Consider the following 21791-nt stretch of genomic DNA (forward strand, 5'->3'; position numbering starts at 1 on the left):
CCTCACCCTCCCAAGTTGCTGGGACTGTAGGTGCATGCCACCACACCTGGCTAATTTTTGTATTTTTTGGTAGAGACTGGATCTCACTGTATTGCCCAAACTGGTTTTGGACTCTTGGGCACAAGCAGTCTGCCCACCTTGGCCTCCTAAAGTGCTAGGGTTTCAGACGTGAGCTACAGCGCCCAACCCTGATTTCCTTTTAATTCCAACAGAAATGAGAGACTAAGTTTAGTTTGCCACTTACAGGATCTAGTTAGTAATATAGCTTCCAGAGATCATTTATTTTTAAAAAATTCTGGATTCATTAATAAAGTTTTATTGATTATTACATGCAAAGCACAAGTCTGCAAAACAGTTCTTTTGAATGCTTTTCCCCTAGGGTGGTAAATTAATAAACATTAAGTACCTATTTTATACCAGTTGTTGATTCCTGTCCTTCCCTTGGCATTTTCCCTTGGCAGCCTCCCGAGCCCAGCAAGGAGAGGTGATGAGGTTGGCATGTCGTTTGGATCCCAAAACTAGCTTCCAGATGGCTGGGGAGTGGCTAAAGTATCAACTATCAACTTTTCTTGATGCTGGTTCTGTGAATTGTAAGTTTTTTTCATTACTAAATGTTAGTGAAATGTTAGGACAGTATCAAAACTATATATAGGAAATGAGCCTGAGCCACACACACATCAGAACGATGTACTAATACTAGTCAGAAATAGCTTTGCTCACTGCCTAATTCTATCTTGGAGAGGGAGCGTTTTCATTGGCTCACACAAAAAAAGCAGATGACACATTTTAAATTTAAGTTAGGGTAAAACCATGTCCTTATCAGTTTTGCCATCATTTTCCATTTCTAACAGAATCAACCAATTATTTACTGTTGATTTTATTTGCTTCACTTAAGGCACCAACTTAACAAATTGCATGCCTAGACCTAACTTCAAAACTTTTCAGCCAAATTCTTGCATAGCAGTATTCCTGAATTCAGAAAGGATCTCCCATAGACATAACAGGAATAATACAGGGACTTCTCATATCACTCAGCCACCCCAGAGCTTTCGGGAAATTATACTTTACATAAAATCAAAATAATCCCCCTCTACCCAAATGTCTCAGCCAGTTAACTTCTCTGTACTCCATATGTTTTGTCTGTCATCTTAATGCATGCTATATGTGTGTGACAGTATTAATAAAGCAAAAAGGCTGGGCGCAGTGGCTCACACCTATAATCCCAGCACTTTGTGGGGCTGAGGCGGGCAGATCACCTGAGGTCGAGAGTTTGACACCAACCTGACAACCTTGGAGAAACCCTGTCTCTACTAAAAACACAAAAAATTAGCTGGCGTGGTGGTGCATACCTGTAATCCCAGCTACTCGGGAGGCTGAGGTAGGAGAATCGCTTGAACCCAGGAGGTGTAAGTTGCGGTGAGCTGAGATGGTGCCATTGTACTCCAGCCTGGGCAACGAGAGCAAAACTCCATCTCAAAAAAAAAAAAGAGAAAAAAAAGGGGCGAATTAACTAGTGCACGTCACTGCTTTAGAAAAGCACCATACTACTGGCTGACATTTGAGGGATTTAACATTCAGTTGCATTTACAGTTGGCTCTGAAGTTCTCTGATATTTGGTAACTTGAAAGGTTGAAGAAGCCCAAATGTGTTGCGCCAAGATGAAACTAGTAAATAGGACTGCGCTGTATGTAAGCAAGAAAAGCAATTGGTAAATCTTAGGCCGGGCAGGGTGGCCCACACCTGTAATCCTAGCACTTCGGGAGGCTGAGGCTGGGGATCATCTGAGATCAGGAGTTCGAGACCAACCTGGCCAACATGGCAAAACCCTGTCTCTACTAAAAATAAAAAATTAGCTGGGTGTGGTGGCAGGCCCCTATAATCCTAGCTACTCGGGAGGCTGAGGCAGGAGAATCACTTGAACCCAGGAGGTGGAGGTTTCAGTGTTCCAAGATCAAGATTGTGCCACTACACTCCAGCCTGGGCGACAAAGCGGGACTCCATCTCAAAAAAAAAAAAAAAAAAGCGGCTGGGCGCGGTGGCTCATGCCTATAATCCCAGCACTTTGGGAGGCTGAGGTGGGTGGATCACGAGGTCAGGAGTTCAAGACCAGCCTGGCCAGGATGGTGAAACCCCGTCTGTACTAAAAAAAAAAAAAAATACAAAAATTAGCCGGGCACAGTGGCAGGCGACTGTAATCCCAGCTACTTGGGAGGCTGAGGCGGAAAATTGCTTGAACCTGGGAGGCTGAGGTTGCAGTGAGCTGAGATCTCGTCACTGCCCTCCAGCCTGGGCGACAGAGTGCGACTCCATCTCAAGCAAACAAAAAAAGAAAAGTAATTGGCAAATCTTTTTGCTTGTGCCTTGCTATTTGAGTGGTGTGCTATGGTAATATTTGCAAACTTAAAGGGTGGCATCCTTCTCTAGACATAACCCTTCAGGTTGTCATGAGGCTGTTGGATGTGAAGCAGTGTTTTGTGTATTATATTGTTTCCTTATTGGGAAGATTCTCTATGGTCTCAATTTTGATTATTTAGATTCTCATGGAAAAGATTATAAAGGGGGAGGAGGGGAGAAACTAATTCATGTTTATCAAGTGCGTACTAATGGGCCAGGCAATGTTTTCGATGTTCACCTGTGTATTCTCATTCATTACTCAAAATGGTTTTACTCTAAGGCTCATAGAGGTGAATTCAGACTGCTCATTGTTAGAGGAGGAGGCATGGTAGGAACCTTCACCTACCTCACTGCTTTCAGCGCACATCATCTTTTCTTTGCCCAAGCTGAGACGGGTTAGATTACCCTGCTCCTTCAATCATGAAATTCTCAGGTGTTCTCTAAAGCTCCATTGTCTCTCTGTGTCTTCTGTGATCTTTCAATGCTGATATTTTTGTGTGTGTGTGTGTGTGTGTGTGTTTTAAAGCTTGTTCTGCAGCCGGAACTGGAGAAGGAAGCCTCTGTTCTGTCTTCTCACCTTCATTCGTGCAGTGGGAAGCCATGACTCTTTTTTTGGAAAGTGTTATCACCCAGATGTTTCGAACGCTAGATAGAGAAGTAAGTAATTATTTCCCATGCTGACTGCATGATTGTTTTGACCTTTTTCTTTTATTTTCTCTTTCTTTTTTGAGACACGATCTCTCTCTGTTGCTCAGGCTGAAATGCAGTGGCACAATCATAGCTCTCTGTAACCTCCAACTCCTGGGCTCAAGCAATTCTCCTACCTCAGGCTCCTGAGGATCTAGGACTACAGTCACGTGCCACCACACCTGGCTAATTTATAATAGAAATGGAGTCTGTGTTGCCCAGGCTGATCTCAAACTCCTGGCCTCAAGCGATCCTCCTGCCTTGGCCTCCCAAGGTGCTGAGATTTCAGGCATGACCCACAACACCTGGCCAGTTTTAATCTTTTTTTAACTGGTAGTAGAATAGGAAGATCTATGGATGTACGTCTTACAGAAAAGGAAGCAGATTTAGAGAGGCTAAATAGCACACTCAAGTTCAAACAGCTAATTAAATGGCAAAGCTGGGACCAAAACTCAGGTCTTTCTAACTCTAAGCCCTACCACATTTAGTATACATTTTAAGTACCACACTGCTTTAGAATACTGTAGGCCACCAGTATAGTGGCCACCTGTAGGTCTGAAAAGGAGGGTATGCACAGAGAGCCTCGACTGATAGGTAAAATCATATTTCTTAAAGTGGGCAGATGAGGATTTACTAAATTATAGAGAAATAGACAAAAGACATAATCCGATAATGTATAGAGGAGAACCTAAAGTAGCTGATAAGCCGGGCACAGTGGCTCATGCCTGTAATCCCAACACTTTGAGAGGCCAAGGCGGGCAGATCACTTGAGTTCAGGAGTTCCAGACCAGCCTGGCCAACATGGTGAAACCTTGTCTCTACTAAAAATACAAAAATTAACTGAGCATGCTGGTGCACGTCTGTAATCCCAGCTACTTGGGAGGCTGAGGTACGGGAATCACTTGAACCCAGGAGGCAGAGGCTGCAGTGAGCCAAGATCACGCCAGTGCACTCCAGCCTGCGTGACAGTGAGATTCTGTCTCAAAAAAAAAAAAAAAAGGGTGGGGCGCAGTGGCTCAGGTCTGTAATCCCAGCACTTTGGGAGGCTAAGCTGGGTGGATCACCTGAGGTCAGGAGTTCCAGATCAGCCTGGCCAACATGGCGAAACCCTGTCTGTACTAAAAATACAAAAATTAGCCGAGCGAGCATGGTGGTGGGTGCCTGTAATCCCAGCTACTCAGGAGGCTGAGGCAGGAGAATCATTTGAACCCGGGAGGTGGAGGTTGCAGTGAGCTGAGATCGTGCCATTGCACTGGGCAACCAAGTGTGATATATAAAGTAGCTGATAAATCTGAAAAACATTCAGCCTCATGATCAATTGAAGAAATACAAACTTTAAAAGGTTTTAGGGAATAATATACTGCTGAGAAGATGGTAAGAAGGGCACACACAGCTGAGTTCACACTTGTAATCCCAACACTTTGGGAGGCCAAGTTGGGAGGAATGTTTGAACCCAGGAGTTTGAGACCAGTCTGGACAATATAGTGAGACCTCATCTCTACTAAAAATAAAAAAAAATTAGCCATGCATGGTGGTGTGCGCCAATAGTCCCACCTACTTGGGAGGCTGAGGCTGCAGGATCACTTGAAACCAGGAATTTGAGACCAGCCTGGTCGATATAGCAACACTTCTACAACTTCTTTACAAAAATTTTTAAAAGCATCCAGGCATGGTGGTGCCCGCCTGTAGTCCTAGCTACTCAGGAGTCTAAGGCAGGAGGATCCCTTGAGCTCAAGAGTTTGAGGTTATAGTGAGCAATGATTGTGCCACTGCGCACTCCAGCCTAGGTGACAGAATGAGACCCTGTCTCTTTAAAAGATGAAAAGAAAATGTAGCCAAATGGTTATTTCTGAGTGGAGGCAGTCATGTCAACCTCTGTTTTATGTCTTTGTTACAGGAAATTCCTGTTAATGATGGAATAGAGCTATTGCAGATGGTTCTGAACTTTGATACCAAGGATCCCCTCATCCTGTCCTGCGTCCTTACCAATGTCTCTGCACTCTTTCCATTTGTCACCTATAGACCAGAGTTCCTGCCCCAGGTCTTCTCTAAGGTATAAAGTCCATCTCCTTTGTAAATTTTATTTTGACATTTCTAAGTTAATTTTTATTTATTTTATTTTTTGGAGACAGGATCTTGCTACATTTCCCAGGCTGGACTCAAACTCCTAGTCTCAAGGGATCCTCACACCTCAGCCTTCTGAGTAGCTGAGACTACAAGCATGCACAACCACGCCTGGCCTAAGCTAATTATCTTTGTAACTATTTTTGAAATTATGTGAGGCAAACTAATAAACACAGCTATTTATTCATTTATTAAATATCTACTCAGTACTTATTGTGGATCAGGCACCATGCTAGTGCCTCACTCTTTAGGAACACTCTGGGAAGAAAGGCACAAAAACAGTTAATGTTACCTATATGGCATTGCAATGAAGACTTGTATAAAGGAGGAGAGTATTAGAGTGTGCTGTCGGGCTGGGAGGGGATTTATGAGAGGAAGGAACACTTTCTAGGTTTCCAGTTCAGTTGACTAGGTGAGTGATAGATCCACTACCTGAGTCAGAATACCAGATCAGGAAGGAGAACGGGGGTAAAGAAGAGAAGGCAGTGAGTATTTTGGAATACTGTGTTTGATGAATATGTAGAACATCTTTGTGGAGACCTCTCACAATAAATTGGCTATTTGAGGTTGAAGATCTAGACTCTAGAAAGTAACAAGATAAAATTAAAGCATCATCATCATAGAAGTCCCACGACTAAAAGTGAAGTCTTACTGAAGTGATGATGTATGTAGAGTTAGGAGACATGTGAGTCAAGCAAGGAACCTAGTGAATTGCCATCATTGGAGGAGTGGAGAAAAAAATGAGAAGCTCCCACAGAAGGAAAAAGAGCCAGAGAAATGAAGAAAATGTTGTATCACAAGACCAGTAGAACTTCAGAAAAGTAGGCTCATTTGTTGCAAATTCTTTGAGTTGGAGAATGTTCAGTGAGTTTCTTGACTACACCCTCATCTGAGTTTAATTCCATAATAGTGGCCAAGGAAGCAGTCTTATTTCATTGGAATGAGGAGTAAATGGGAAGTAATGAAATGGAATCGAGGGGACAGATCATACAACTTTTGATAAAAAGAAGAGAGAGGAGTTTCCATAGCCACGTACTTGGGTGATAGCATGAATTGTTCTGGGATCCTATTGTAAAATGTTTTGATGGTAAAATTGTGACTCCGATGACTCTTGTAGAGGTATCTGAGAAAATGGACAATATGAATAAGCTCATGCCTATAGTCCCAGCTACTCAGAAGGCTAAAGCAGGAGAATCAGTTGAGTCCAGGAATTCAAGGCTAGTCTGGGCAACATAGCAAGATCTCATCTCTAAAACAAATAAACAAACAAATAATGAGTGACCTTTTTTCCTCCTCTCCCCTAGCTATTTTCATCTGTCACTTTTGAAACTGTTGAAGAAAGTAAGGTAAGACCATTAATTAAGCCAATCAATAGATTCTAATTTCTTGAGTACAAATGTATGAATACCTGATACTCAGTTTATATTTTTATATAAATGGGAGGGGGTAGTAAAGGTGGTAGATTATCATATGATGCGGTGTTTTGCCCTAGAGACACTATAGGGCATACAGGAAACATGGATTCTCAGTGGCTATAAATGTTACTCCATTTTACTCTTAGGGTTGTGAAAAATCTTTGTGAACTTGCCCTTGACTGAGATACTTACATGATTCTATGCAGCACCTGTATATTATATCAAAAGTAGCTCCAAGTTTGTTGAATGTCTCTTTTCAGGCCCCCAGAACCCGGGCAGTGAGGAATGTGAGGAGGCATGCTTGTTCCTCCATCATCAAGATGTGTCGTGACTATCCCCAGCTTGTGTTGGTAAGCTGCTGGACCCTGGCTGAAGTAGCCAAGTTTGGTTACATTTGTGTGTAAATCCAGCCTTCAGTGTACCTCACATAAATTTAAAACTAGAGGCTGGGGACAGTGGCTCACGTCTGTAATCCCAGCACTTTGGGAGGCTGAGGCGGACAGATCACAAGGTCAGGAGATCAACAACATCCTGGCTAACACGGTGAAACCCCGTCTCTACCAAAAATACAAAAAAAAAAATTAGCTGGGCGTGGTGGCAGGTGCCTGTAGTCCCAGCTACTCAGGAGGCTGAGGCAGGAGAATGGCGTGAACCTGGGAGGCGGAGCTTGCAGTGAGCCGAAATCGCGCCACTGCACTCCAGCCTGGGCGACAGAGTGAGACTCAGTCTCCAAAAAAAAAGAAAAAGAAAAAACTTGGAAACTATAGCTTTGCATCAAATAAGCATCCTTGGCCGGGCATGGTGGCTCACACCTGTAATCCCAACACTTTGGGAGGCTGAGGTAGGTAGATCACCTGAGGCCAGGAGTTCGAGACCAGCCTAGCCAACATGGTGAAGTCCCATCTCTACTAAAAGTACAAAAAATTAGCTGGGCATGGTGGTGCATGCCTGTAATCCCAGCTACTCAGGAGGCTGAGGCAGGAGAAGCACTTGAACTCAGGAGGCGGCGGTTGCAGTGAGCCAAGACCGTGCCATTGGTCCAGCCTGGGCAGCGAGCAAAACTCCATCTCAAAAATAAATAAATAAACATTCTTGAATTAGTATTTTCTTAGTATAGTTAGAAATGTGATGGCAAATGTAATCTCTCTTTAAAATACAAATAGTTATCTGCCATATAGATTACTAAGTTTACCCCTATAATTCTACAACTCTTTACTATGTGATGGTCTTAATTACTACTGCCAAGTGATGTACCTGATCTTGAGAAAAGCAGATGCAAATCACAACCCTTTTCGGGGCGTGGGTTTATAAGAAATGTAATATTACTCCAGATTACAAATTATCCAGAAATTTCTTCTCTGAATGCACAGCAGTTATCTCCATATGTGTGTGTGTGTGTGTGTGTGTGTATAAAACAAGCTGATCTTTTCACATTTGTGGTATGGGAAAGTGCAGTTATCCAAATACTCAAGACAAGAGCTATCTTCTGCCTAAATTACCTTGCTTATTTAGGCAAAATAAAGACGTATAATAGAATTAACGAAGTAATAGCCTTATAGGCCTGACTTCCTGGGACTGCTTTGGTTTTCTTCTTTTTTGCTTGAGGGAGCCACCTCTCCTTGAAAATCAGACCTTTACCACCTCTGACTTTTTTTCTTTTTTATCTGTAGCCCAATTTTGACATGCTTTATAACCATGTGAAGCAACTCCTCTCCAATGAGCTACTGCTGACACAAATGGAGAAGTGTGCCCTCATGGAAGCCCTGGTTCTCATTAGCAACCAATTCAAGAACTACGAGCGTCAGAAGGTGTTCCTAGAGGAGCTGATGGCACCAGTGGCCAGCATCTGGCTTTCTCAAGACATGCACAGGTAAAGGAAACCCCTTGCCCTGACTCTCACTATACTCAAGCACCCATTTTAGTTTCAGAGCTAGGCCCAGGGTGGGGTAGGGGTTAAGGATATTGAAGTGTGATGGCATTATCCATGATACCTGAAGTTCTCTAAAAGCAGTCTTTTGTAATTTAATCTCTGGTTCAATTAGATTGTTGGTGGGGAAGGCACAGAGTGAGACTCCTGTGGTGTCTGCATTGCAACACCAGCACATTTAGAGAAATGAGAACAGCTAGGAAAGGCCATACAACCACACAGACACTTATCTGTGCTCATACAGTAGAGAAATTATTTTCTTCTTTATATTTTCAAGATTATATCCTTGTTTAATTCTTAAACTGTTACTAACAACATTTGGGAGTGGGAAGGGAAGTCTGAACCTTCAAATGACAGCTAACAATTAGTATGATTATACTCCTCTCACTATAAAAACTGTTCTTAAAGGCCAAATAATCATAGCCTGTTAACGCCTGTGGAAGACACTGTCCTTGTTTAAAATCATGATATAACTTGTATTTCCCCCTCCAACCTTCAGAGTGCTGTCAGATGTTGATGCTTTCATTGCGTATGTGGGTACAGATCAGAAGAGCTGTGACCCAGGCCTGGAGGATCCCTGTGGCTTAAACCGTGCACGAGTAAGACTTTCTGGGAATGGGAAGTGGCATTGGCTGTGGGTAGGAGTAGGGTGTTGTCTTTTGTCAAGTTTCTCATAGATTTGTTTTTTCTATACTGGTGAGAAACGTGGGAGTCTCCACTTCCCTAAGCTTCTCCTTTCTTTTCTTCTTTAGTCTTGAATTCTTGAGTTAGTTCCCACAGCAGAGCAGATGGTCTTTTCTATGAAGTCATTATTTTGGCTTTAAGGATCTCTAAATAGCTCTGAAGACTGAAGGTGTAATGAGGAAGTAGGTCAGAACTTGGTCAGCAGGGTGAGTCCTCCCTGCCATTGCTCTCTGGCATGTAAAATCTTAAGTGATGGCTTAACTTGCAAACCTGAGATTTTTCAGTGCTTTGCTATTTAAGTAAGCATTGTTCTTGGCTCCATTATGGCACAAGTCCCATTAATTAACCTGGCAAGTAGTAGGTTGATTCAGAGTACCATGAGGGGGGATTAGGACACAAGCTGTCAAGGCCCAAGCTGGAGGGTACAGGATCAACTCAAAGAAGATGAAATGATGGCATTTTAAACACTTTGTTTTGGATCGTATCTAAGCCACCTTCTCATCAGGGTCCTGTGGGTGGGTCACTGCAGCTCCTAGAAAGACAGCTTACTGAAAGGGAAGTTTCCAGAGCCTACCACTGGCCCTGAAAATGGCAGTGAGAGGATCCCTCTTGGACTTCACCTTAAAGGAAGGGATGGGGGATTGCCGGGGAGCAGAGGATTATTTCATTCTCTCTGGCCTCTGTGTCACTTTTGCCAGAACCTTGAATATATCTAACAGTATTTTGTCTTTTTTTTTCCTTTTTATATTTATCTGTCATTCTTATTTTTCTATAGATGAGCTTTTGTGTATACAGCATTCTGGGTGTTGTGAAACGAACTTGCTGGCCCACTGACCTAGAAGAGGCCAAAGCTGGGGGATTTGTGGTGGGTTATACATCCAGTGGAAATCCAATCTTCCGTAACCCCTGCACAGAGCAGATTCTGAAACTTCTTGACAATTTGCTTGCGCTTATAAGGTGAGTCAGAATAATGGCTTTTCTCTGTTGTTTTTTACTTTACCTTAAAACTTTCAAAAGTTTAGTCGGTTTATATGTCTTCATATCTTAGTGGTATTAATGAGGGATTGATTTAAGTCTTGTTTCTTTCTAGAGGGTGTCTCGGTTTTTAAAAAATAACATCAGCTCTCACTTGCATAAATCTTAATTTCCATGTAAACCCAAGGGGCTAATCCCAAAAGGGCTTTTCTCATTTTGAGCCTCCTCTTTGTTGTTCTTCCATTTCTTTATACTTCATCCCTATTTTTACTTGTAAGTTTTATTTGGTCTAAATTTTTTAGTAAAGGAATTGCTCATTGGGAGCATGGCAGTTGCCTTCTATAATGGTGCTTCTCTGGGTGGTATTCATATGAGCTAATCTGAATTTATCAATACTGAGTCTGAGCTCAAATGAACCAAACAACCGCTGGCTGAACATGCTAAACAAAGGAATTACACATTTTTCATCTGAGTTTGCTGGGTCCTTGGTTCTCAAAGCTGAGTCCTAAGACCAGTAGCATTAGTATCACCTGAGAGTTTATTTCAAAGGCAGAATCAAGGCCCCACCCCAGACATATTAAATCAGAATATGCATTTTAACTAGATCCCCAGATGGTTTATATACACATTAAACATTCAGAATCACTGTTCTAGATCACATGAGTTAATATATTCAAGTGGAAGTAGGCCAGTATAGGCTTATCAGTTACTAGATAGATATTTGATGACTCAGGGATGCTCTCTAAATAAAAAGATAGATTTTTTATATAATTCAGTTATTGGCCAAAATGCTTTTTTTGTATCTCACAGGAATTCTTTTTTTTTTTTTTTTTTTTTTTTTTTTTTTTTTTTTTTTGAGACAGTCTCACTCTGTCACCCAGGCTGGGAGTGCAGTGGCGCAATCTTGGCTCACTGCAACCTCCACTTCCCAGGCTTAAGCAATTCTCCTGCCTCAGCCACCCAAGTAGCTGGGACTACAGGTGTTCACCACCACTCCCGGCTAATTTTTGTATTTTTAGTAGAGACAGGGTTTCGCCATATTAGCCAGGCTGGTCTCGAACTCCTGGCCTCAAGTGATCCGTCCACCCCAGCCTCCCAAAGTGCTGGGATTCCAGGAATGAGCCACCGCACCTGGCCTCTCACAGGAATTTTAAATTACATCGTTAGAGCTCTTTTTCAGTACTTTTTGGCCCTTTCTCCAGGGAGTAAAAGCAGTCTCAACTGGGCAAACCAAATTATTTATGTCTACTCCTGGGAATAGACACCTAAGACCTGAAGCCTAAGAACCAAAGATTTTAAACAAATTGGAGTGCTGGAGTGACTGATAAAGTTGTCATTGTGGACATATCTGTGGAAATAGACAATATTTTGGCCAGGTGCAATGGCTCACACCTGTAATCCCAGCACTTTGGGAGGCCACGGCAGGTGGATCACTTGAGGTCAGGAGTTTGAGACCAGCCTGGCCAACATGGTGAAACCCCATCTCTACTCAAAATATAAAAATTAGCTGGACCTGGTGGCGCATGCCTGCAATCTCAGCTACTCGAGAGGCTGAGGCAGGAGAATTGCTTGAACCCGCGAGGTGGAGATTGCAGTGTGAGCTAAGATCACACAGCTTCACTCCAGCCTGGGCGACAGAGTGAGACTTCCATCTCAAAATAAATAAATAAATAATAATATTTTCTTTTGATTTCAAAAGGAGGAAAGAGGTCTCTAAAAAGAAGCAGAACTTGTACTGAGAGGGTTAAACATTCAGTCAAGGAAAGGATTGTTTCCATCGTGATGTTTTTATTAATAGAGATGGGGTTTTGCCATGTTGCCCAGGCTGGCCTCGAACAGCTGAGCCTGCCTCAGTCTCCCAAAGTGCTAGGATTACAAGTGTGAGCCACCACACCCAACCCCATAGTGATGTTTTTTAAAACCACAACGTTCTTCTGCAGCTAGAGAAATGTGAAAGTGATGGAAATCATAGGGCAAGAAGCTAATCAACTAGGCTTTTTTAGGCCTGTGGCCAGAATCTATGTGGTAACAACCCAGACATGGAAATGGGGTTCATTCCTGGTTGGGTCTAGAGGCCACAAGACAATAGTATGGTTATCATTTTTCATATAATTTTATTTTTTTAAAAAGTATAATCTCTTTTCAATTTCTAGTTACCTTCCTATCAGTAGAGCAAGATTCTCACGTGTTCACTATGTCTTTCTCCAGTTTTTTCTCTATAAATTCACTATTCCTATTTTCTATAGAAAGACAATGGAAAGTGTATAATTGCTGTTGGTAGATAAGTAGGTCTTGAATTTATTTTCCAAACAAGACCTGTTCTGTCTATCTTTTCATTTAGGAGGCTAAAAGCAGAGTCAGCTTGACTTTAAGGACTCTATTTTCTTAGTCTTCAGATGGTTATCATTTTGATATTTTTCTAAGAGTTCAGTGCTTTTAGAAAATTCAAAAAATCAAAAGGCATTTTGAAAAATGCCTAACGTGTAATGATTGAGTAGATTGCTTGAACAGTGTGCAGCTGGAGCTATTAGAGTTTTGCTTTTTTAGTAAATTTTATTGGCTGGGCGAGGTGGCTCACGCCTGTAATTCCAGCACTTTGGGAGGCCGAGGCACATGGATCACTTAAGGTCAGGAGTTTGAGACCAGCCCGATAAACATGGTGAAACCCCACCTCTACTGAAAATGCAAAAATTAGCTGGGTGTGGCAGCAGGTGCCTGTAATCGCAGCTACTCAGGAGGCTGAGGCAGAAAAATCGCTTGAACCCAGGAGGCGGAGGTTGCAGTGAGCCAAGGTCACACCACTGCACTCCAGCCTGGGTGACAGGGAAGACTCCATCTCAAAAAAGAAAAAAAATTAAATAAATTTTATCTTGAAGTGTAATATTTATATAGAAAAGGGCATAACTTGTGACTCTGTGTAGATGAATTTTCACAAAGTGGACACATTCGTGTCATCAGCACTCAGATCAAGAAGCAGCTTTACCCAGTACCTCTTTTCAGTGATTACCTGCTCCTCAAAGATAGCTACTATTCTGATTTGCATTTATTTATTTATTTACTTACTTACTTTTGAGGCAGGGTCTTGTACTGTCGCCCAGGCTGGGGTGTAGTGTTGTGATCACGGCTCACTGCAGCTTCGACTTCATGGGCTCAAGCAGTCCTCCCACCTCAGCCTCCTGAATAGCTAGGACCACAGGGTGAGCAGCCATGCCCAGCTAATTTTTAACTTTTTGGTAGAGACAGGTTCTCTCTCTGTTGCCGAGGCTAGTCTTGAACTCATGGGCTCAAGGGATCCTCCCATCTCAGCCTCCCTAAGTGCTGGGATAACAGATGTGAGCCACCTCACCTGGCCCACTATTCTGACTTTTAACATTTTGCCAAGGTTTTTAAACTTTATGAAAATGAAATCAGAAGTATGCACCTTTTGGTGTCTGCCTTCTTTTTGCTCAATATTTTATTTCTGAGGTTCATCCATGTTACTGCATATACTTGTGTTTTTTTTGTTCTCCTTGCTTATATGATATTTCATTGTGTGAATATGCTGTAACTATTCAGCCTTGATGGACTTTTGGGTGATATTTTAATATTATAGATCATGCTGCTGTTGACATTCTTATGTCAAATATGTTTTGGTGAACATATATACATAATTTGTGTTGGATACACACATGGGAGTCGAATTCCTAGCTTATAAGAAATGTGTATTTTCTGTTTTTATAGATGCAACCTGTTTTTTAAAGTGGTTGTACTAATTTATATTCCTACCAGTTATATGCTGGAGTTGGGAGTTTTAAATTACTATTTTTTGGCCAGGCACAGTGGCTCACGCCTGTAATCCCAGCACTTTGGGAGGCCGAGGCAGGTGGATCACTTGAGGTCATGAGTTTGAGACCAGCGTAGCCAACATGATGCAACCCGTCTCTACTCAAAATACAAAAAAAAAAAATTAGCTGGGCATGGTGGGGGGATGCCTATAATCCCAGCTACTCAGGAGACTGAGGCAGGAGAATCCGCTTGAACCTGGGAGGCGGAGGTTGCAGTGAGCCGAGATCATGCTACTGCACTCCAGCCTGGGCAACAGAGGAAGACTCCATCTCAAAAAAAAAAAATTGAAAAATAAATTACTATTTGTTTTGTTATGTTTTGTTTCTTTGTTTGAGACGGAGTCTCACTCTGTTGCCCAGGCTGGAGAGCAGTGGTGCGATCTCAGCTCACTGCAAGCTCCAACTCCCGGGCTCATGCCATTCTGCCTCAGCCTCCTGAGTAGCTGGGACTACAGGCGCCTGCCACCACACCCAGCTAATTTTTTGTATTTTTAGTAGAGACGGGGTTTCACTGTGTTAGCCAGGATGGTCTCAATCTCCTGACCTCGTGATCTGCCCACCTCAGCCTCCCAAAGTGCTGGGATTACAGGCATGAGCCACCACACCCAGCCAAATTACTTTTTTTTTTTTTTTGAGACGGAGTCTCACTCTGTCGCCCAGGCTGGAGTGTAGTGGCTGGATCTCAGCTCACTGCAAGCTCCGCCTCCTGGGTTCACACCATTCTCCTGCCTCAGCCTCCCGAGCAGCTGGGACTACAGGCGCCCGCCACCTCGCCCGGCTATTTTTTTGTATTTTTTTTTTAGTAGAGACGGGGTTTCACCGTGTTAGCCAGGATGGTCTCGATCTCCTGACCTCGTGATCCGCCTGCCTCAGCCTCCCAAAGTGCTGGGATTACAGGCTTGAGCCACTGTGCCCGGCCTTACTATTTTTTTAGTAGAGAAAAGTTTGCGTTCCTTAAGAATGTGGCAAGGTATTGATAGCACCTCCTGCATCAAATAGTCTGATAATAGAAGGTGTTGAAGCTGTGCTGTCCAGCATGGAAGCCACTAGCCATATGAAACTATTGAGCACTTCAAGCATTACTAGTCAAGTGTTACAGCACTTTTAGAATTTGTCTGGTAGGCTTTCCAGTTTTTGCTGGAAAGCTCCTTAAAGAAAAAAAAATAAAAAATAAAAATGACTAGCCTGAATTGAGGTGAACTGTAAGTATAAAATACACACTAGACTTCTAAAATCGGCCAGGCACAGTGGCTCGTGCCTGTAATCCTAGCACTTTGGGAGGCTAAGGCCTTAGGCAGTTGAGGTCAAGAGTTCAAAACCAGTGTGGCCAACATGGTGAAACCCCATTGCTACTAAAAATACAAAAATTAGCCAGGCATGGTGGTGTGCATGCTTGTAATACCAGCTACTCAAAAGGCTGACGCAGGAGAATCACTTGAACCCAGAAGATGGAGGTTGCAGTAAGCTAAGATTGTGCCACTGCACTGCAGCCTAGGAGAAAGACTCCTAGGCTCTATCTCAAAAAAGAAGTATTGGATTACTACAGTACTTATGAAATGAAGTACTGATAATTACTACACTGTGGATAAACCTTCAAAACATTATGCTGAGTGAAAGAAGCCAGACACAAAAGGCCATATATTGTATGATTTCATTTTTATGGAATATCTGGAGTAGTAAATCCATAGAGATAGAAAGTACATTGGCGATTGCCTCAGGTTGGAGAGGAGAAAAAGGTATAGATCCCCACTGCTACTGCTTAATGGGTCGGGGCAATGGAAATGTTTTGGAACCAGGTAGAGGTTGTTTATGCACACTTTGAAAGTATTAAATACCACTGAATTGTGAACTTTAAGATGGTTAGGTTTTGGTGGGGATTATTTTTGTTAGTTTTTTAAAGTTTTGTGGGTACACAGTACATGCATATATTTATGGGGTACATAAGATGTTTTGATACAGGCATGCAATGCATAATAATCACATCATGTAAAATGGGGTATCCATCCCCTCAAGCATTTATCCTTTGTGTTACAAACAATCCAGTTATACTCAACTGCAGTTATACTTTTTAAATGTACAATCAAAATTTTTATTGACTATAGTCACTCTGTTATGCTAGGAAATACTAGATCTTATTCATTCTTTCTGGGTTTTTTGTACCCATTAACCATCCCTGCCTTACCCCTAACCCACCACTACCCTCCCCAGCCCCTCTGCTAACCATCCTTATACTCTATGTCCATGAGTTGAATTGTTTTAATTTTTAGATTCCACAAAGAGTGAGAACATGTGATGTGTCCTTCTGTGCCTGGCTTATTTCACTTAGCATAATGACCTCCAGTGCCATCCATATTGTTGCAAATGACAAGATCTTTTTTTTTTTTTTTTTTTAATGGCTGAATAGTACTCCTAAAGTGGTTAGTTTTATGTTATGTGAATTATGCCTCAGTTTTTTAATATTTTAATAAAAATAAAGCTGGTTCTTTGAAAATACCAGTGATAACATTAGTAAATTCAAAAACTTAAGAGAAATGGGGCTGGCACTTTGGAAGGCCACAGCAGGAACATTGCTGGAGACCAGCCTGGGCAACATAGCAAGACCCCATCTTGATTTTTTAATTTATTTTTTTTGAAACGGAGTCTCACTCTTGTTGCCCAGGCTGGCATGCAAAGGCATGATCTCGGCTCGCTTCAACCTCCACCTCCCAGGTTCAAGTGATCCTCCTGTCTCAGCCCCCTGCGTAGCTGGGATTACAGGCATGCACCACCATGCCTGGCTAATTTTGTATCTTCAATAGAGACAGGGTTTCACCATGTTGGCCAGCCTGGTCTCAAACTCCTGACCTCAGGTGATCCACCCTCCTAGGCCTCTCAAAGTACTGGGATTACAGGCGTGCACCACCATGCCCAGCTAATTTTGTATCTTCAGTAGGGACAGGGTTTCATCATGTTGGCCAGGCTGATTCTCAAATTCATGATCTCAGGTGATCCGCCAACCTTGGCCTCCCAAAGTGTTGGGATTATAGGCGTGAGCCACCATACCCAGCCCCATCTCTATTTGTAAAAATAAAATATTTAAAAATGGATAATTTCCAGGGAAAATGTAACTTATTCTAACTCAAAAAGACAGAAAACCTAAAGAGATAAAAACTTCATATTAATTATATTGGTAGGTAGTTAAATTAGACCAAAAAACTCCAGGCCTAAATGATTTTATATGGGAGTTCTCCCAGACCTTCAAGGAGCAGATAATTTATCTCTTAGACAAACTATTCCCAATAATAGAAAAATGTAGTGCTCCATAACTCATTTTATGAGGCTTATTTATTTTGATACCAAAACCAGACATTGACAGTACCAAAGAGGAAAATTATGGGCCTAAATCTCTTGTAAACCTAGAGACAAAAATCCCAAATCAAAAGGAATATGGAGCTAGGAATAAGTCTTTTAATATAACCACATTTCCGTTGTTATATCTCAAAATACTACCAGTAATTCAATATCCAGTATACAACCAGTATTCAAATATCACCAAATGTTTTCCTTTTTTTCTGTTTATCCACACAAGGTTTATATATTTAAGATATCTCTTAGTCACTAAATTAGGCTTAGCATGGTGCCTCACACTTGTGATCTCAGCAATTTGGGAGGCTGAGGCAGGTGGATCCTTGAGGCTAAGAGTTTGAGACCAACCTGGCCAACATGACAAAATCCCATCTCTACTAAAAATAAAAAAAAAAAGTAACCAGGTGTGGTGGTGCACACCTATAGTCTCAGCTACTTGGGAGGCTGAGGCATGAGAATCACTTGAACCCAGCAGGTGGAGATTGCAGTGAGCTGAGATCATGTCGCTGTACTTTTGGAGATAGTCTCGCTCTGTTACCCATGCTGGAGTGCACTGGTGCTATCTCAGCTCACTGCAACCTCCACCTCCCAGAATCAAGCAATTCTCCTGCCTCAGCCTCTCGAGTAGCTGGGATTACAGGTGTGTGCCACCACGCTCGGCTAATTTTTTGTATTTTTAGTAGATACAGGGTTTTGTCATGTTACCCAGGCTGGTCTCGAACTCCTGAGCTCAACTGATCCACCTGCCTCAGCCTCCTGAAGTGCTGGGATTACAGCTGTGAGCCACCATGCCCGGCCCTCTTTTTCAATTTATTTGTTGAAAAATGTGGACTTGTATTTCCAGAGTTTCCCCTGGTGAAATTTTGATGATTGAATCTCTGTAGTATTGTTTGTTGTAGTCTGCTTTCCTTTGTTTTTGTTATATGTGAATATGTCTAGAGGAGGGGTTGGCAGTCTGCAGCCTGAGGACCAAATGCAAGCCTCCGCATGTTTGTAAGTAAACTTTTATTGGAACACACCATGGCCATTCGTTTACCTACTGTTTATGGCTGCTATTGCGCTTCAATGCAGAGTTGAGTTGTTGAGGACAGACACCGTATTGCTGGCCAAGCTTAAAACATATACTAATGTGACCTCCAGTCTAGAAAACTGACCTCATACCAGTTCAGTTTTTTTAGCAGATAATCCTTCGGAGGTGATGATGGGTTCAACACAATAGTAAAGGTGCCTTTAAAAGACTCCCAGGTATGTATTACAGGTTGATTTATGAAGAAGTAATGAAAGTTAGTGAGAAAAGGATGGCTGGGAATAGTGGCTCATGCCTATAATTTCAGCACTTTAGGAGGCCAGGGCAGGAGGATCTCTTGGGGCCAGGAGTTTGCGACCAGTATGGGCAACACAGAGAGACCCTTTCTCTATTTTAAAAAAAAAAAAAAATTTAATTAGCCAGGTGTGGTGGTGCACACTTAAGAGTCCCAGCTACTCAGGAGCCTGAGGTGGAAGGGCCACTTGAGCCCAGGAGTTTGAGGCTGCAGTGAGCTATGATCACACCACTGCAATCCAGCCTGGGCAATAGAGTGAGACCCTGTCTCTTTAAAAACCAAAAAACAAAAATAAATTATTCAATGCTGGGACAGTTGGCTTTCTATAGGGGAAAAAACAATTAGATTCCTACCAGTCACCATACACAGAAAAAATTTTCAGGTGTTTTAAAACCCAAAAAGTAAAGCTTCTTTTTGAGATGGAGTCTTGCTCTGTCACCCATGCTGGAGTGCAGTGGCGTGACCTTGGCTCACTGCAACGTCTGCCTCCTGGGTTCAAGCGATTCTCCTGCTTCAGCCTCCTGAGTAGCTGGGATTTACAGGCATGTGCCACCATGCCTAGCTAATTTCTGTATTTTAAGTAGAGATAGGGTTTCACCATGTTGGCCAGGGCCTGACCTCGTGATCCACCCACCTTGGCATCCCAAAGTGCTGGGATTACAGGCATGAGCCACTGCATCTGGCCAAAGTAAAACTTCTAGACCATATTTACGGCATGAGGTTAGTGAATGACTTCCCCCCCCGCCCCCCGATGGAGTCTCACTATCTTGCCCAGGCTGGAGTGCAGTGGCATAATCTCAGCTCACGACAATCTCTGCCTCCTGGGTTCAAGCGATTCTTATGCCTTGCCCTCCCAAGTAGCTGGGGTTATAGGCATGCACCACCATGCCCGGCTAATTTTTATATTTTTAGTAGAGACGGGGTTTCACCATGTTGGCCAGGCTGATCTCAAACTCCTGACCTCAGGTGATCCGTCTGCCTTGGCCTCTCAAAGTGCTGGGATTACAGGCATGGGCCACTGTGCCTGGCCAGGGTAGCGAATGACTTTTTTTTTTGAGAGGGAGTCTCGCTCTGTCACCCAGGCTGGAGCACAGTGGCACGATCTTGGCTCACCTCGGTTCAAGTGATTCTCCTGCCTCAGCCTCCGGAGTAGCTGGGATTATAGGCAAACACCACCACATTCATGTAATTTTTATATTTTTAGTAGAGTCGGGGTTTTACCATGTTGGCCAGGCTGGTCTTGATCTCCTGGCCTCAGGTGATTCGCCAGCCTCGGCCTCCCAAAGTGCTAGGATTACAGGCGTGAGCCACTGCGCCCAGCCTAGAATGACTTCCTTTTTTTTTTTTTTTTTTTTTTTTGACTACTCTGTCGCTCAGGCTGAAGTGCAGTGGTGTGATCTCAGCTCACTGCAAGCTCCGCCTCCCGGGTTTACACCATTTTCCCGCCTCAGCCTCCCGAGTAGCTGGGACTACAGGCGCCTGCCACCATGTCCGGCTAATTTTGCTTTTGTATTTTTAGTACAGACGGGGTTTCACCGTGTTAGCCAGGATGGTCTCCATCTCCTGACCTCGTGATCCACCGCGCCCGGCCTCTAGAATGACTTCTTAAGCAAGAACAAAAAGGACAAGCTATGGAGGCTTAAACATGGTCTAAAAGAGGTTTTCATTTTGCATCTTAAACCTGTAGCCACCACTCCTGGCACCCGGTACCTGGCTAATTTTTATATTTTTAGTAGAGACTGGGTTTCACCATGTTGGCCAGGCTGGTCCCGAACTCCTGACCTCAGATGATCCACCCACCTCGGCCTCCCAAATTGCTGGGATTACAAGTGTGAGCCACTGCACCCAGCCATAGACTTCTGTTTTGGGGGGGTTTTTTGTTGTTGTTTTTTTTTTTTTTTTTTGAGATGGAGTCTCACTCAGTTGCCCAGGCTGGAGTGCAGTGGCATGATCTCGGCTGACTGCAACCTCTGCCTCCTGGGTTCAAGCAATCCTCCTGGGTTCAAGCAATTTTCCTGCCTCAGCCTCCCAAGTAGCTGGGATTACACGCATGCACCACCACACCCGTCTAATTTTTATATTTTTAGTAGAGATGGGGTTTCACTATGTTGGCCAGCCTGGTCTTGAACTCCTGGCCTCAGGTAATTCACCGGCCTCGGCCTCCCAAAGTGCTGGGATCACAGGCATGAACCACTAAGCCTGGCCTAGAATGACTTCTTAAGAACAAAAAGAACAAACTATGGAGACTGAAACATGGTCTAAAAGATGTTTTTAGTTTGCATCTTAAACGTGTAGCCATCAGTTTGTTCAGTGGGGCCATTTCTGTGAGTAGGTAAGAGTGCTGTGGACAGCAGGTGTATCAAGTTTACAGTCATTGCTCCTTACTCAAAGCCCATAATTGCTCAGGTAGGTCATTTTAGTGGGAGACAGCATGTGTTGGGAATTGCGTTCCTCTGTCAGGTCCAAACAGCTATTGCAAGGTCCATGCTCTTGGAATTAAGACAAAACATTGAAAAATGGGGCAAATTACCACCTCCTTCTGTGTTCCTACCTGTAAATCCACAATGTTGCACACATTTCATTCCATATCACTGGTGGCCAAAAAACTGGGACCACTTCAGATTTAAAAGAATTTTGCTTTCTAGCTTTGGACTCTGATACTGTCCTGTTGTCTTGGGGTTTGGTTCTCATGTTAATTCATCTTAGGTATTGTATACTAATTATCTGTGCAAGTCCAGTCCCTCCTGCACCGAGCATTCAGATATTTATACCTTGTTTTCTTTCCCCTGCCAGGAGTTCATGGGCAGATGTGTCTGTGTGGAACTGTAGTATCACTGAATTACAAGCAAAGCCCACTGTTTCCTTCTGCATCAGATGGAAAAACTCAGTAGCATTCTTGTTTCTTTCAGAACCCACAATACATTATATGCACCAGAAATGCTAGCCAAAATGGCAGAGCCTTTCACCAAGGCTCTGGATATGCTTGATGCGGAAAAATCTGCTATATTAGGTAAGAAATGTAACATTTTTTTCTCCTAGGTTCATCTTATCCCTAATGGATGTCCCCTTTTTTTGTTGTCGTTTTTTGAGAGTC

At 42.9% G+C, this 21791-nt stretch overlaps 2 protein-coding genes and 2 non-coding genes across 4 annotated transcripts in view; 2 read left to right on the forward strand and 2 right to left on the reverse strand.

Moving 5' to 3' along the window:
• The window catches only part of XPO5 (exportin 5), a 53569-nt gene that overhangs the window by 19583 nt on the left and 12195 nt on the right, over nucleotides 1-21791 (forward strand). The window contains 9 exon segments of the mRNA NM_001266942.1: nucleotides 462-590; nucleotides 2921-3051; nucleotides 4979-5134; nucleotides 6510-6551; nucleotides 6881-6970; nucleotides 8291-8490; nucleotides 9047-9146; nucleotides 10007-10188; nucleotides 21607-21707. Of these exon segments, the coding sequence (NP_001253871.1) occupies nucleotides 462-590; nucleotides 2921-3051; nucleotides 4979-5134; nucleotides 6510-6551; nucleotides 6881-6970; nucleotides 8291-8490; nucleotides 9047-9146; nucleotides 10007-10188; nucleotides 21607-21707 (1131 nt within the window).
• POLR1C (RNA polymerase I and III subunit C) overlaps nucleotides 279-21791 on the reverse strand; it is a 39292-nt gene continuing 17779 nt past the window's right edge. The window contains exons 9-10 of the mRNA XM_077999887.1: nucleotides 1350-1472; nucleotides 279-581 (exon numbers count right to left, since the gene is read on the reverse strand). Of these exons, the coding sequence (XP_077856013.1) occupies nucleotides 553-581; nucleotides 1350-1472 (152 nt within the window). The 3' untranslated portion in view covers nucleotides 279-552. The remainder of the gene's footprint in view (nucleotides 582-1349; nucleotides 1473-21791) is intronic.
• On the reverse strand, nucleotides 12476-12602 carry LOC114677881 (small Cajal body-specific RNA 15). Its single transcript, XR_003729309.1, has one exon.
• LOC114677849 (U7 small nuclear RNA) lies at nucleotides 15119-15180 on the forward strand. Its single transcript, XR_003729279.1, has one exon. It is a non-coding gene; the product is annotated as a U7 small nuclear RNA (small nuclear RNA).

The sequence above is a fragment of the Macaca mulatta genome, chromosome 4 (assembly GCF_049350105.2).
Source record: "Macaca mulatta isolate MMU2019108-1 chromosome 4, T2T-MMU8v2.0, whole genome shotgun sequence".
Taxonomy (NCBI): domain Eukaryota; kingdom Metazoa; phylum Chordata; class Mammalia; order Primates; family Cercopithecidae; genus Macaca; species Macaca mulatta.